At 37.6% G+C, this 16,978-nt stretch overlaps 1 protein-coding gene across 1 annotated transcript in view; it reads right to left on the bottom strand.

Annotated features, from left to right (window-relative positions):
* Positions 1-16,978, bottom strand: part of RNGTT (RNA guanylyltransferase and 5'-phosphatase) — a 182,644-nt gene that overhangs the window by 81,994 nt on the left and 83,672 nt on the right. The window contains exon 12 of the mRNA XM_082048859.1: positions 7,972-8,040. Within this exon, the coding sequence (XP_081904985.1) occupies positions 7,972-8,040 (69 nt within the window). The remainder of the gene's footprint in view (positions 1-7,971; positions 8,041-16,978) is intronic.

Genomic DNA, 16,978 nt, shown 5'->3' with positions numbered 1-16,978 from the left:
CTGATAATACCTGCTAGCAAGTAAAAGACATATTTTGATAATTGCAAAAATTCAGTTACCCAATTGTGATATTGATAATCCATTTTAAAATTTACTATTTGTAAGAACAGCGACCCAGTAAACATTTTGAACTAAGAAAAAGCAAGAACATTTCATGAAGGATCTTCACGGAAACTTAAGAGGTCCGTTGGCCATCTTGTTCCGGCATGCACAGGAAAAAGTACCAGGAGAAAACAATTGCAACAAGGTAGTTATTCCAGTAATTTTCCTAAATCTTTCCTGTTTGATAGAAAGAATATAAACGAATCATACAAGAAGCATTCTCTTTGTTCATAACTATTCTCAGACCCAAAGAAAAGAATTTTCATTAAATACCTTCCACTATATCTTCCAGTTTCCAAGTCATTCCTGATCTACCAACTTCTCAATCCTGGAAAGATTGCTGTAAAACTCAGGAGGAGCAGAAACACTGTCATGGAGACAACTGAGCGCTTGATTGACGGTATCTTGTGTTAGAGATCAAGAGCTCAACCAGCAATGTGGATGATTCAGTAAAGAGTTCCCATTGACATGAAGCAGGACCCCTCCTGGACTTCCCTATCCAGCCATCAGAGAGATTTGCTTTTCAAAGCTGATCCACCTCACACATAAATAAACCTAATTTGTGGAATACAGACTTACTCTATTAAAAGCATGTTTGCTTTGCAGAGGCTGAATAATTGCTTTGGTATTCTCACCTGAGTATTGCATTTACAGTATATATTCCTAACATTTATTTATTTCTCTCAGTTAGAAAGAACGTGCAATTTGACATAGCTGGAAGCACAAATGAAAGTTCACTCAACAAGCTCCTTGGCATCTGGCTTTGAAGCAAAGCAGCTATGCAAAAATCATCCTCGAAAGCCTTTATGAATGATGATTCTGGCAATCCCAATACAAAATATATCTTTAGTTTCCCAACACTTAGAACAGTAGTATCCACAAAAAGCATTTTTTTCATCTCCTAAACAATACATACACCAACATCACCATATTAATGTCAACTGACAATCCTGAGGATGACTAGTGCACGTAATGTAAAATGTAACAAAGATCTTTCCTGCCTAATGCCATTGGCAGGCAGGATGATTAAACTGCACAACAGAAGTTCAAGAGCCTATTTAGATGGCTCCCACAAATGCAATTCACTGCCTGAGAAATGTGAGAACATCAGATGGAATAGGTCATAAGCAAACAAATAACAGTCCCATTAGAGCTTAACACTTTTCTTAGGTAATCAGACTCAAGGCACTGACATCTATTCAGGCAGACATAAAAAGGAACTATCAAGTTAAACAATTTTGGCAAACAGCATATACATCCGCATCTCTAAATGTATTGCAGGACCAACAGCAGAAAGTTCAACAACGAAAACTTTTGCTATGCCATTACCTTTCCATATTCAGACCTAAAAATAACACATAACTTCCCTCTTCTTTTTGGCCATTTTTTGTCAAGTGTGGACACCAGGAGTTTGTACTGTAAGAAATGTTCAAATTTCATGAGGTGTGAATTATCTCAGGTTCTTGGAAAGTAAGTGGAAATGATAAAAATCTACCATGTTCAAAAATCATGGCACTTTAACATGGGAGTCTAACAATTTAATTAAATGAGTGCTAATTAATTTAATTAGACCTTACTTATGGTGTTTAAGTTAGCATTTCTGTAATCTTTTTCTCCAATTTCTTGTTTTCTGATTTAGAAAAAGAGAAAAGAGATCACCTCAAGACAGCAAAGATAAACTTGAATTGGCATAAAAATTTCACTTGTATAGTCACAGAAAAACACTCAAAGACATACTGTGCATTGCTAATAAATGAGTATGTTCATAAAGCACGTGATAGAATCGTATATTTGAGATATGATTAGCTATTTAAGAGACAAACTGCGAGGAACATTGCCATGGAAATTGAATGTAACAACTATTCATAGGCAGAAAAGAGTTGTAAAGCTCAGTGGTATTTCAGGAGACTGACAACAAGTTCTTTGTTATAGGAAAACCTACAATGGCACAGAAAGTGCGCACGGATGCAATAACAGCATCCCCTGACTAGTAACAGATGCGGTCACGAACATTCCCCGCGCAGAGGAAATCACATTTAACAATGAGATATTCCAAAGATACATGAAAGGTTTTGGTAGTGTGGGTCAACACAAAGACAGATGAAAATTATTCTCTCCAGATTCTCTTCCATTCTGCTACAAACTCTAGAGAAAAATATAAGGCAATCTTGGCATCTGTGTTAAGGAATCAAGGTGCTGAGCCCTTCTCCCTGGGATCCAGTGACAGGACACACAAGAACAGCTCAAAGCTGCACCAGGGGAGGTTTAGATTGGACATGAGGAACCATTTCTTTACTGAGAGGATGGTCAAACACTGCAACAGGCTTCCTAGAGAGCTGGTCAATGCCCCAAGCCTGTCAGTGTTTAAGAGACATTTGGGCAATGCCCATAACAAATTGCTTGAACTTTTGGTCAGCCCTGAAGTCAGACTAGGTGATTGTTGTAGGTCCCTTCCAACCAAAATAGTCTATTCTATTCCATTGCCTCCAGATCTTCTATGAATCACCACAAAATTAGAAAGCTAAATACAGAAACTTGTATTTTAGAAGCAAAAAATTCTGTTGTACGATTCTTCCCAAGCATTTATATATTGGCTTTGCTACTGAGACTGTATCTGAGCCCATCTAAAGCCATTATTTGCTATTACAACAGAAATATTTAACAATAATAAATGCCCCATCACAGGTAACATGATGTCTGAGTGTCAGAAATATGCCAGAACTGACTTCATCTATGTTTAAAAATTCAGAGGGTTCAATAAAATGTATTCTGTGGAAAGAAAGGCTTATCGATCATACAGGATTATTTTGGAGAAATTGGCACTGTTCAATGAAACAAAACATGGCCTTTTGGAGATATTTCATTTGGTGGTATCTTTTGGAGATCTTTCATTCAGTGTTAACTTCAACTATTTTGGATGAACTTTTACAGTGACAGAAAACAACACAGCCTATTATACAATGGGAATAGCACAAATAATTAACAGGCAACCAAGCATTTCAGATCACCACTAAGTCTGCCAAGGGAGGGGAAGAAAGATATATCAAAAACTTATGCAATATGTTGGTCAGTAATAAAAAACCTGTTCATTATTCTCCTTTCATTTTAAAGGCCATGCTTTTTGTTAGTATTCAGTAGGGAGAGTTATGTGCTAAATAATTCAGCCATTCTTTAAAAAACATTTATCTTGGAAGAACAGAGCTCATCAGCTGACCTTCCTTCCTGAGAAAAATCCCAAACCCACACAACTGAACTTCATTCCTCATCCAAAATAGGAGCATGGAGAAGTACCAAACAGAAATCATTCTGAGCCAATGCAAAATCACAGAGCTCAGGAGGCAAAAAAATGGAAGAGAAGATAATAAATTCTTTCACGAGCTTCCCCCGGATGCTCAAAAAGCATCATTGGGCCTTCGTAACTGGCCAGCTAGCCTCCTTTGAGGTGGCTCAAGTAAGAAAATAATTCCTACATCACTTTCCCAAGCGAGGGAAAATAATAGTTCTACCCAGCAAGAGAGTCAGTTATTAAGAGATTGCTAGCATCAAAATTAGACAGTCTGAGATAACCTAGCAAAGGTGCGATTTACAAGGCAGATAACAAAAGTAATTTTACTGATGAGTGGGCATGGGTCAGAGAGCTGATTGTGCCATCAGAAGATAAGAGGCCACTTTTGAGATTTCCATTAAAAACGCACAGGCTGGCAAACTGCGTTCTAAAACAAACGTAAGAAGTTGTTTGCTGTTTTGAAGTAACCTTAGAAAAAAGTATCGAAAGCTTCCAGTCTTTACACAAGCATTCAGAATCTGTGAATAAGCTGTTTGGCTTTTACCTGCAAACTAATTCACTCTTTGTCTGGGGCATGATCACAGGGCAACCTACCTGTCCATGAAGTGTCCTGCTGGCCTGTTTCACTCCTCCTAATTAGCACTTAGCTTCGGTCCCTGCTCTGCCAACCTGTTACACGTAGAGGGATCAGAAAGCTGATCAGATGGAATGGAGCTGACTTAGCCATATGGGAGTTATATTGGTAGCACCTTAAATGGATAGAAAATGACGCAGGGAAAAGAAGCGTTGGGGTGAAGCAGCATGAAAGGGAAATCAAAAGGCACGTGGGAAATGGGCTGTTGGATAGAGAGGATGCATGAAAAGGAAAAGAGGAAAGGAAAAGAATACAAAAGGAAGAAGAGAAACAATAGTAAGAAAAAATTGTCTTATATTTGTCTCTCACCATGGAGTTGTTAGAGAACGGTACGTTAATGGAAGGTATGTGCAGCGGGGCACCATGAAAAACACATCACACCAAATCACCTACAAAGCAATCTCACATTATACATGGCACAAAACCCTCCATCACTTCCACGAAACATGCTCTTCTCATGATCTGTGAAAGCTGTCAGTCTCTGGGAAGGGCAGAAGGGGAAGAAGAAGGGAGGCCTCAGCCACTGCCTTTCAATTGTCATTGTGAAAGTAAAGCTCCTGTGTCCTCTGGGCAATAACCAATATAAACAACTCAGGTAACTGCTGAATTAGTTAGGAATAATAATGCTCAGTTAGCATGACCTGCAAGATAAACTAACTTGTGCAGGCAGAAACAATCTCCTTAATCCTTAACGTCATTTCTACCATCACCAATTACAGTGCAAAATAATTTCTGCTTCAATACAAGAAGCTTGATATTCATAACATGAGTTTAGGTTGGAAGAATAACAGAAGAAAATAAACACTGTTATATTTAACTGAAACCCTAGATTCAGTACTAAAAATTTCCACAAATCTCTTTTCATTAAAGAATACCAATTTCTCAAAATGAACTAATTCACAAGGCACTTGATGCCAAATCTCTTCAAATCCAAGAGAAAACTGAGAAAAGCCAAACCTCTTAGATGTTAAAAGCATAACTCCTATTCACAAATCGTTGTGGGTACTTTGATTTTTATTTTAAATCAGAATTAAAGCAAACTTAAAACCAAAATATCTTTCTGCATCCATGCTGACTCCCAGTACCAATGTTGCCTATAGCTCATGGGGAATGTATCCATACACTCCATACATCATCAGGTCTTGATGCCTGTGTCTAAGACCTGAGATCAAAAGGAACATCTCAGAGCAAACTGAGACGGAGAGGAGACCTCATCGTGGTCTACGGCTTCCTCACAAGGGGAAGAGGAGGAGGAGGCACCAAACTCATCTTTTTAGTGATCAATAACAGAACCCAAGGGAATGGCAGGAAGATGTGCCAGGGGAGGTTTAGATTGGACATGAGGAAAAGGTTCTTCAGCCAGAGGGTGGTGGAACACCGGAACAGGCTTGCCAGGGAGGTGTCACAGCCCCAAGCCTGACAGTGTTCAACAAGAGACTGGACAATGCCCTCAGACACATGGTGTGAACTGTGGGGTTGTCATATGCAGGGACAGGAGTTGGACTTGATGACCCTTGTGGGTCCCTTCCAACTCAGCACATTCTATGATTCTATCAAACATGGAAAAACAACCAAACAAAAAAAAATGAAACACACCACACCACCAAAAATACTTTCAAGCAGACTGCTCAACTTTCTTTATATTAAATAGTTAACTTCTGTGTTCTGCTTTAACTGCAGGGTGTTTCAAATAGGTGGACCCAATTTGAAATCGCTGTATCTCTGCAACCACGACCATCCATGAATGGAACTCTCACCGCTGGATGCCTGTCCCAGTGCACAAACAGCCTCTCGCCTCAGCCATTCACGAGATGGCAACCCCGCAACTGCTTTGAAATTGGATCCATCTTTTTGAAACACCCCATATCAAAAGTATGGAAAGTGTGGGTATTTTTCCCCCAAAATTTTCCTGTCTGTAAATGGTCACGTTCCACTGATTCCAGTGATTTCTGCTGTCACTTTATCCTTCTTTGTGATTTTGCTTCAATTCCTGTCTACTTTTGTTTTCTTCTCCTCAAAATGCACAAGAGGCTTCAAGAGCTCCCAAAAGATGTTCTGAAATTTCCCATGTCTTCTAAAACTCAGCATCATTTCTGTCTCTCTCGTTTTCTGCAAGATCAAATATGTCAATAAAAATGGTTGCTAAGAATTGTTTTCTCTGGATATGCCATGGTCTCTTCACTTGAGACAAACTGGTTTTATAAAGGTTTCTAAGTTTCGCCATGACCAAAATTCAGGCCTCTACCCCGATAAACAATAGGAATCTTTCTCTGGGAAATGATGTAATACACCACACATATAACTGCAACTATAATACAAAAAGAAAAATTATTTCAGTTAGTATTCTCAAGGGATCATTTATGCATTGTTATACTCTGTATATATATATATTAATGCCCTCTGTACAACATAAAATAAAAAAATGCAGTGTTGGCTATCTATATCAGCTTCACGCTTTTCAGTTGATCAGCCTTAATACTTACTTCCCAATTCATAGGTCTACAGTAATTTCTTCTGCTCTGAATATATTATTTATATTTTCTCAACTATAAAAGCTATTTAGAAAACTGCACATTGCTTAATCCAGGAAAATCAGTTTAATAACACATACAACAAACTTACATTCCATAAATCCCGAAATAATACTGAAATTTGAACATTAAATTAGACTAAACAAATATATCTTGTATTTTAAAGATGGAAAACCTTTACAAGCATTTATGCAAGAAAATGCGTTCTTTGTTGGGTTATACATTTCTCAGTATGCTACATCAGAAAACAGAAGCTCTAGAAACACAAAACATATCAGCTATTCATTTCCTGTAACAACATTAGAGAGGCAAATTCTTCAGTAATTTCATTCAAGTAGAAAAGGTAAGTTCAAATTTAGCTGTAGTAACTCTCCATAGGTGAACCTCTCATATTCAGGAAAGTAGTTCTGAGAAGCTTTGACAATTGCTTTAGATGCTAACAATATTCTAAGATAACATCAGGACGTCTTATGAAGTATATGAAAGTATGAATTTTCTTTATCCTAGTAGTTCTGGTGGTCTAATTGCTGAGTTTGTGGTTAGCTGATGTAGAACTTGTAACAGAGAAGAAAGGTTAACCTTATTTCCAAACAGGAATGTCATCACCCTTGCTAAGATCTACAATATAGGAAGCAGACGAGAAAAAAGTGTTATCTGGAAAACTAAATACAAGTGTTTTCTGAGAGTAACTGTAAGGGCAGAAATATCTGTCAAACTTCAAATAATAAAAAAATAATTGTTTTTTTTAATAAGAAAAGAAAAAATCAACACGGATGATGTTACAGTCACTACCTATGCCGATATACAACACACACTGCAGTACAGCCATTCCCTCAGAGTCAACAGGAGCAGCAGTAGGATGGACGAGGCCATTCTACTGACTTGCTTTAAAGCCACCCTTCCTGCTTGAGAACCATTTAAATTATTTTTTCTGGTTGTTTGCAGTTCTTCCGGTGACTTCTCCCCACCCTACTCATACACCTTTATACTGGCAGACATGACTCAAGAATATATCGTGCTTTAATTGCACTAAAACAACATAAGCCACAAATTTTAACTAGATTTTAATGTGTGAACATCCTTGAGAAAGAAAAATAATTAGTTTGAAAGATTCACAGAACTCATGCAGTCAAAAAAAACCCCTCCTTATTTAGCAGTATGTCACAGTAAACACAGGAAAAGAACATGAGCTGATTCCTGATAACTACCATCATGGCTTGATCCGATGTCACACATACTACAAATTAGATTGCAACCAGTTGAATGTAAGTAGTATGAAGAACTGGAAAAATCAGAACCAACACTGCAAAGTAATCCTGACCAAAACAAAGATTAAGCAGTAGATGTGATGATGAGTGAGGACGGTGAGAATTTCATTTGAGAGTGAAGGGAGAAAAATCCACTTTTACGCTACTTACTCCTGTAGGCTGAAATATCAGTCCATCCACTTCATGGCTAACTTCTCTGGCAAAGCTTCCTTCCAGGAGCTGCAGAACAAAAGGAAAATAAACCTTTTTTCATGAAGAAATATTTCACTTAAAATATGGCACATCAAAGCAGATTATACACTAGTACTGCAATCATTTGCTAGTAAACTGCTTATTTATGGTTTAACATTAGAGCTGGGTAAATGTCAACATAGACATTTAGAAATAGAAGAGAAAGCTTCAGCAAAATTAGCAGTTTTTACAAAGGGCACTCAAGGCTGAAACAAGTTTCAGGGAGGCAAGCCCTTACAGTTCTATTCGAGGAAAATGTTTTCGTCCAAAAAGAAATTCTGAGAAACCAAGATGATTCTATACTCTAAAAGATGAAGAAAATACAGTTCTGATATAGGGCACCATAGTAATTTGTGGTCAAATTAAAACAAAACACAAAACCCAAACAACAACAAACAAACAAACCCCCCAAACACCGACAACAAACCAACCAAACAAACAAAACCCCACACAACTCGCCACTTTTTAACATGCAGGTAGCACTTACTTGAGATTAAGAAACTATATACTGAAAAATATTACAGGGCATTATTCAAACTAACTAAACAAACTAATGAAACCAGCCAGTCGACAGTTATGAGAATTGATGATACACTTCATGTTAAATTATGACTTGCCTAAGGAAAAGCAAATAACCAGTGAGAACTACAATTGACAAGTAATAGCAAAATTTAGGAGAATTACCAAAAGGCCTCTTTATTAATTTCAATTTATGTTTTACTGTAGAGACTAAGAACGTGTCCTGAAGTTGTAGGTGCTTTTAGTAACATTGGAAAAACTTTGGCATATAAGTAACCACACGTGTCATAAAACAGCAAATACAGAACTGAGTAAATCACAGTTAGTTTTAAAAGCAACATTTTGGCCTAGACTGTTAACTTCAGATCATTTGCTCTGTATACTCCAACTGAACTCAATGACCCACAGACTAAATTATTCAAACAAGTATCAAACTCTGCCCTCGGTAAAGGGCAAAAGTATGAAAGGAGTTGAGAATTAACATTTGTATCTCCCTGTGGGCTGTACGACTCAAAGCAATGCACTTAAAATGCATCAAAAGGCTGATGGCCAAATATTTTAAACACTAATAATATAGCACGGTATTTCATTTAAACCTGCAGTTGTTTGCACAGAATAATTGATCATTTTGCTATAAAAAACTAACTTTTTTCCTTATCCACATAGTCATGAGCAAATTTGTCCAATGCAATTGAAAAACACACTCCATGAGAGTACTCTCAAGTGCTAAAATACATTAAGAATATTTTATTCTCAGTGAGAAATCATGCAGTGAAGCACTGCTTTTCAGTACAGAAAGCTCATAGTTGGAATGTGAAGTTGTAGCCTGCATTTACCTATTATCATTTGGAAATGTACACCTGAGGCTCATGATCCTCCATCAGATGTCTATCCAAAGTAAGAAAAAAATAATTCACAGTTCATTGTTAATATTTGCTCCAGCAGAGAGGTGCGTACATTGGAAAACATTTAAACAAATGTTTAAAAGTTTAAAAAAATCTACACAAGCTAAGCCCTCTGCAGATCACTTGCAAGGTTACTGCATGGTCCCAAAACTGATGGGTCAGTGGGAAATCTGTAATAAGAACACACTTGATACTTACAAAAACACATGGGAAAGATTTCATTACATTCAAGTACCAAAAGATTTTATCAGAATACAAAAACCCACACCTTTAAAAATAAAAGACAAACTTCAAATTAGCTGAGACTGCACTTTTATACATTTCTAGCTATCTGATTGAAAGGTACTAACCAAACTGGCAAACAAAAGCCAATCATCTCTACTTCTGGTTATTTGAAGTTCTTAAAGGAATTTGAGGAAATGCCTATTTCAGTGTTGGAGCTTACATAAACTGCAGTATTTACTCTTTCTCAAAATGAAACTTAAGGATATAGAAACAATTGTTTAATTTGGAGCACTATTACAGTTTCATAAATGGGGGAAAAATGTAAATTGAAAATTTACTGTTTCAAAAAACATTCTGGTGTTCTTTTTCATTCACTACTCCACCAGAAAAATTAAATGCAAGGGTATCCCTCTTAGCAACTTGACATCCAGTTTCAGATCCGAACTCATTCTCATGTTGGACATCCACACTATTCTTATTAAGACATCTCCTACCAAATGCCAATTAGATATCAAAGACAGAAGGATCTTAAGACCAGAAGAAGACTCAACAGATAACTAAACCTCTGCTTTCACTATCAGTTACGCTCCTTCCATTCCCATCAGGTCAATAACAACTATTTCAGTAATAACATTCTATAAGGGAATTTTTATCAGAACAGATTAGCAATGGAGAGAGGCAGGGTCAGCAAATGTGAAGGACAGAACAGAAATTTTCTGAGCTTCTTCTCATACACACAGTCTTCAGAATGAAACTATTTAGAGGTTGTCTGGCAACAGCAGAATACAGACCCACTGAATGCTGCAGAAAGTTTGGAACGACAAGAAAATGAACAGAAGACGAATGGTTGTCTTACAAGCAAATATTTTTGACAGTAAAAATACAGTTGATACAAGGTTTTTAGGTTCATGAACTCAAAATGCAGATATCATGGTTCGTCTTTCAAAAAGCGATGTTCACATTTTCCATACATGTTAAAATTTCTAATTAACTTGAACACTACGGTCTTTTTTAATTGGCACCATGATAAATGGCACACCTGCTTGACTGGGATGACTGCCAGGGATGAGATAAAATGCAATGCATCTCAATGACATTTTATAAAAGATGGGTAAATGATGCATGCAAGCCACTTCTTCCAGCATGCTTGTAGCCTCGTGGCATCTATTTCCACCTGTGAAACCCTTTGTTCTCTTCTTGCAGGTTCCTGCTTCCCTGTGAACATTGCAATAAACCACATAGTCATACCGCAGCTTGTTATTTAAAACTTTTCCCTTCTCACTTTAAAAATAAATCAAATTAACAACTATGGCTATATTTAATAATGTTCCTCTCACGGAAAGAATGGTATAATTGTATGGAATGAGTGGAGCTGTACGGCGAGTAATGGGATTGCTCCCTGCTCTTTCACCGCTGAGCTGAGGAGCAGCAGTTTGTCACCAGAAGCCGCACAAATAACCTGCTGAAGGCTGATTTTGCTAAAACACTGAACCAGTCAGCAGCTCTGGAGAGGATAATTGAAAAATCACGCTCTGGAGATCTCTCTGTACTTATCAATAAAGAAAGCACTTGGCTCCTCCAGCAGGAAGAGGAGAAAATTTCAGTGCACACGGATTCCACATAACACCACTAGGATTTTATTAATGTTTCTGAAGTTCTGAGGCAAGCCACATCATTCTGACAAGTTTTCAGATGTTACTTTATTCATAAAATAACTAAGTCCAGTAGGTGCTATTGTGCCTTCTCCTTACAAAAAATCTCAGGGAAACACCATGTGCTGTGAGAGTTATATAGATTCCAAAACATAATAATGTCTCTGCAAAGCCATATTAACCTTCTACAAAATAATTTGGCCAACGTCCTTTCACACAACTATTTTCAATCTGTTATGTCACAATATGCAAATATTCCTTACCCTTTTGTCCACATTTCAGATTCAAAACTGATATTGCCTGTTAGCCTACTGAAATACGCAGAGATTACAAAAAGAAAACAAACAAAACACCACAAACACCTGCTTAACAAAACTGTTTTTCTTAAAAATCAGAATTGAAATCTGGATCTCCCTTCTTACGGGTAGAAGAAAAATATACTGGGGATAACCTACTACATAATATCTTCAGAAATCCTTGTTTTAAATGACATCAGAAATCCTACAGAATTACTTCCATGTTAAGTTAAAATAATGCAATAATAATCTGTCTGAGATTCATCCCAAATATCACATCTCCCAAAATAAACCAACCAGTAACAGGCAATGATGGAGCCACCAACCACACTATTCAGATGTAAACTCCAGCTTTCAAACGTTACATTTTGAAAAGAAAGCCACCTGGAAAAGAATTAAACATGCCATTGGTGGGGTATAAGCTTCACTCCAGATGATACACAGGCTACTCTGCAATGCTTGAAAATCTTATCAAATGCAGCTTAATGTCAGGGAGGGAAGATGGTCCCTCTTAAGCTATGGTTATAATCTCTGCTCCTTCCTTCTCCCCAGAATCTTTCCAGTTTCCCTTGTCCTGCAGCATCTTTTTTTTTTGGTTTGTTTTATTTCTAAAAGCAGAGAAGGTACCAAGAATTAAACAACCTCAAAGCAAAAAAGCATCAAACAGCATGTGAGAAACTAAGGGAGGGGGGAAGTCTCATATATTATTCAAAAAGAAAACTCAAAATCTCAAACTTTCCACAAATAAAAGTTGGCTAATTCACATTTTAAGATAAATAAAGGCCAAAATAAAGTGTTACAAGATGTTTTAATTTTAGTTCGTTGACTGAAATTACTACCAAATATATGGTAAAACTTCCAAAACAGTCTTTAGTCACTCTGGGGAATACATGGCTTCGGGAATTAAAGGGAGTAAAAAAAAAAGAAAGTAAAAAAAAAAAAAAGAAAGTAAAATAAAATCAAACTGAATCCACTCACACTTTTATCTTTTTCACACTTGGGACACTGTTCACCTCACCGAGCCTTAGCATTTGAAGTAAAACAGCTGACCCAAACAAATCTAGTGTAAATTAACAGTTTGGAAGGAGATGGGAGAGGATCAAAGACACACCTCTGGCAGCTCCCTGCCCCAAACCAGACACGGCCTGGATCGCCAGCTCAGACTGACTTTCAGATGGCTGTGAGGATTAAACCCTCTCCTCTCACGCATATTTCAGTTCCTCTTCAAGAGATATGCTCAAGTGCCAAGTGATTTTTTGGAAAACTGTGCAGTTTCAGGTTATAGCGTGCTGTGATGGAGAACCAAAATCTTTGTTAAATTGTTCCAATCAAGTATTGCATGCACAATTAAAAAACTGACCACAGAATCACAGAATGTCAGGGATTGGAAGGGACCTCAAAAGATCATCTAGTCCAATCCCCCCACCAGAGCAGGAACACCCAGATGAGGTTACACAGGAAGGCAGATGCCTATTTCTTAGCAATTTCTTTCTTCCTTCAACTTTTCTTCTTGTTCCTCTACTTAGACACTGACCAAGACATCTCTTAGAGGTTTTTTATTGGCAAAGAATCAAGCTTCATATTTCAAACATTTCACAAAGAAGCAGATGTAACTCTTCAAATATTTCGCTAATGTCTCCCCTAAACTCACAGTTACCATTTTTTTTTGTCAACTGAAACCATCCCAGCTAGACTAGATAGAATATTCCAGAAGGGCCACAGCAGCAAGAAATAAAGCACTCCCTGTTATCCTCCACAGGAGCCTCCTTTCAACAAGACCCCTGGATCCATGAGCACTTGCCAAAGCATCTCACCAGCTGATGGTTCATTGCAACCAGCTGCTTGACTCAAAGTGGCTCCTTCCAAGTAACTGTGAAGGTCCTGAAATCACAGCCCACGGTCCCAGGAGCATCACTTAACATGTGACCACACAAGTAAGTATTGCTGCTTGCGCCCTGTGATTCCAACAGCTGTAACTCCCATTTCGACATTAACATTTATTTTCCCTCACAAAAACACAGGTAATTCGTCTCTCATTTATACAATTTCATGTTTTCCTCCAAACCACCTGTAAAAATGTTAAAGTGTAGATTTTCAGTTATTTAACATGACCCAGGTTCCTTTGCATTATTTTGTAATCAAAATATGCTATGCTACCTGATGTCAAATAAATTATGTAAAACCAGTATAAATTGAAGCATATCTTTACAGTAAGGTAAAGTCCAATTCCATAACACATCCTCAGTTATTCATTGTATTTGGCTATACTTATCTTTAAAATATTGATTTTTTTTGTTTGCTGGGAAACCAGCAACAAAAGTGCAAGAAAGGAAATGCAGGATGATAACTGAGAGCACAGTCAGAAAACCACGGCTCATACTAAATATTCTTAAGCCAATCTACTAAAAAAAAAAATCATGAAGTTACAAAATATTTCCTGGTCCATGCTAATGGTCTAAAATATGCATAAAGGAAGAGTAGGATCAAAACCCGCAGAAAATAAATTAAAAACAGCTCCCTAAAAAGTAATTATTTAAAGAAGTTTTATATGCTCATTAAGAACCAACAAGTATTGAAGAATAACTGCAACACTTTCAGTAAATCAGTGAAATGACCTACTTCACTTTAACTGCATAAGGAACACAAAGCATAAACTTCTCATTTGCTCATTACTTACAAAGAAATTTCATGCTCTTGGGCTGTAAAATCAGTGTATAATTCAAATTGGATTAAAATCCTTTAAAAAAATTTATGCTTAAAGCTCAAACCCTAGCTTTCAGGCAGCTCTCCACTCAAGATGCTAACTCAAGATATAAACAGAGGAGAGCACATACATTTGAAAGCACTTGATGTCAACCAATAGCTTAGTACCAAACAAGAAAAGCAAAAGTAAACTTCAAAGGTTCATCTGTTTAGCAAAATCACCACTATTTTGATCTGTGTAATCTGTGGCAACAGTTGAATCACACCATGATGAATATTATACTAAATGACCACATAAAGACACATGGGAATTTTCTCAATTGGTAAAATTAAAAAATACATATTTTTTTTTTTAAATACTATTTTATGGAAAGCCTTTCCGTTTGTTAATTTACTAGAAGCTCTGAAATCAATCATACCGAAAGACTAAAAATAACCTCTTTGCCAAGTTAATCATACAGAACGTTTTGGCTCAAAAGACATTAAAAACACCTAATTACTGCAATGAATTTGTTCTCTATAAGAATGAAAGCAGATAATGGCAGCAATGTGAGACTGATGTTCACTAATATGATCAAGAGACTAATTATTATCCATGAATCATTTGTAGCATTCTAAACTTGATTAATGTCAGGTCAAGTTTAACATGTGATAGGTTTTATTAGTAATCTCGGCTATCCCACAGCTTGTCAGTTTAAGCGAGCACCATCTGTTAGGTGTGGGAATCGCCAACAGCCACAACAAAAGCAAAGTGAATACAACCGGTCACCGAAGTATGTTTTAAGAATACTGTAAGAGAGCTATTCTAATAATTTTAAACACACTAGACCAGAATCCAGCACAAAAATACCTGCTAAAGATAGGAACTTCGCAGCACAAAAAGCAAGCATGCAAGGGAAGCTTTTCTTATTTTAAAGCTCAACAAAAGGAGTGTTTATTACAACTGGGTTGAGCTTCACAGATTGACCGGTCTCCAGCAACAAAAATTCTCTTGCAAGAGGAACACACACAGTTTTTTCTCTATACTCTTTCATCATCTTTAGCAAGCATTCCTGTAGAGAATACACTGCTTTACCCATTAAAGCATCACTCATGATATTCAAATACACATGGCCGTAACTAATGGTTCTCGTAGCTAGAAGACAATGAACCTGAAATTCATAATCCACAACAGAATGTTTAATGACAGTCTCCCACTTGTTCTAATTACAGATAACGACAAGAAGAAATCTTTTTGCGGTAGGCTCACTCTCCATTAATGTATGTCAGAGCAGTTTGTGGGTGGCCAGCTTTATTGGGGTCACGTCTCCCGTGTATTATACATCCACAGCTCTTGCAGCAGGATGGGAACTCACCTGGGCATCTCCTCTGACCCTCCCTGGGCTCTGCACTAATAATAGCAGAGGCAGCAAGGCTGAAGTAACTTGAAGAGGCAACAGAACAGGTGCCTGCACAGAGAGGAAGGGAGGTGACCTAATTGTACCTGGGTTTGCTCCGACACCTATGTGCTCTTCTCTGCTCTAAAACTAGTTGGAAACTCAGCAGGAGCACTGAAAGAAACATTTATTTACCTCACAGCTATCACAGCTACAACAGCCCTCTCAGATGTATTATAAATATGTTCTCATTTGATGGCTCTTGTGCATTCTAAGTGGATGAAGCTGAAAGGCTGTGGATTCAGGCTGCCAACAGCATAACTTGTGGTCTGTACTTCAGCTCCAAGTGTTCTGTTTTTGGGCTAAGAGCACGATGTGCAGGGCTCCCAGAGTCCTCAATGTCTTGATGTAAAAGCCAAGTATTGTGAAGACGTGCTGCTAATAGACCATGGACCATAAATAACATAATAATTCAAAGAACCATAGCTACAGTACAGTTTCTTCCTCAACCATTTGCCCATATAATTGCATAGCTGATGACTGACAAGAACACAAACTACTAGTGCCTGGGCATTAACATTCTGACTGATGACACAAATCTTCATTGACTGTCTCTTTTAAAAGCACAATTCTGCAGAAAAGTCTTTACCAGAGTCTATGCATTCTTTCCAGATGTGGCTTAACCTGTCAGGCAGCTAAACTCCACACACAGCTGTTCCCTCCTGCTCTGTCCCCCCAGGGATGGGGGAGAGAATCAGAAGAAAAGGTAAACCTTGTGGGTTACGATAAAGAATGGTTTATAGGACAGAAAGGGAAATAACAACAACAACAACAGAATATATAAAACAAGTGGTGTGCAATAGATACTGCTGTTTACACTCATGTTGATGAGGAACGAGCAATACTCACAAGCAATTAAGCCAAAGAGACTCATCCCTTATATCCGCCACCTGCTTCGTGTCATGATTGAGGCACCTCCAAAAAAACCTTACTCCACACACTGGACTCTCAGAGCTTTCCCAGCTCCTACTAGGACTGCTGCCAGTTTCACAAGGGAGTGCTGTAGTCTGCTTTTTTCATAGAGTACTTAAAGCAAGACAAATCATATATATCACCTTCTGAAATGTGCTTCTTAAATCTTCTAATACACTTCTAAAACATTTAAAGAAAAGCCATTTCCAGCTATACGATTAGCTGGAAGTTACTGTACTCTGTGATGGTATGTAACCTCCGATATTGAGAAGCTGGAA

This window comes from Streptopelia decaocto (assembly GCF_964273445.1).
Source record: "Streptopelia decaocto genome assembly, chromosome: 3".
In the NCBI taxonomy this organism is placed as follows: domain Eukaryota; kingdom Metazoa; phylum Chordata; class Aves; order Columbiformes; family Columbidae; genus Streptopelia; species Streptopelia decaocto.
The sequence above is the reverse complement of the archived record's forward strand: the minus strand, read 5'-3'. Positions and strand labels throughout refer to the sequence as shown.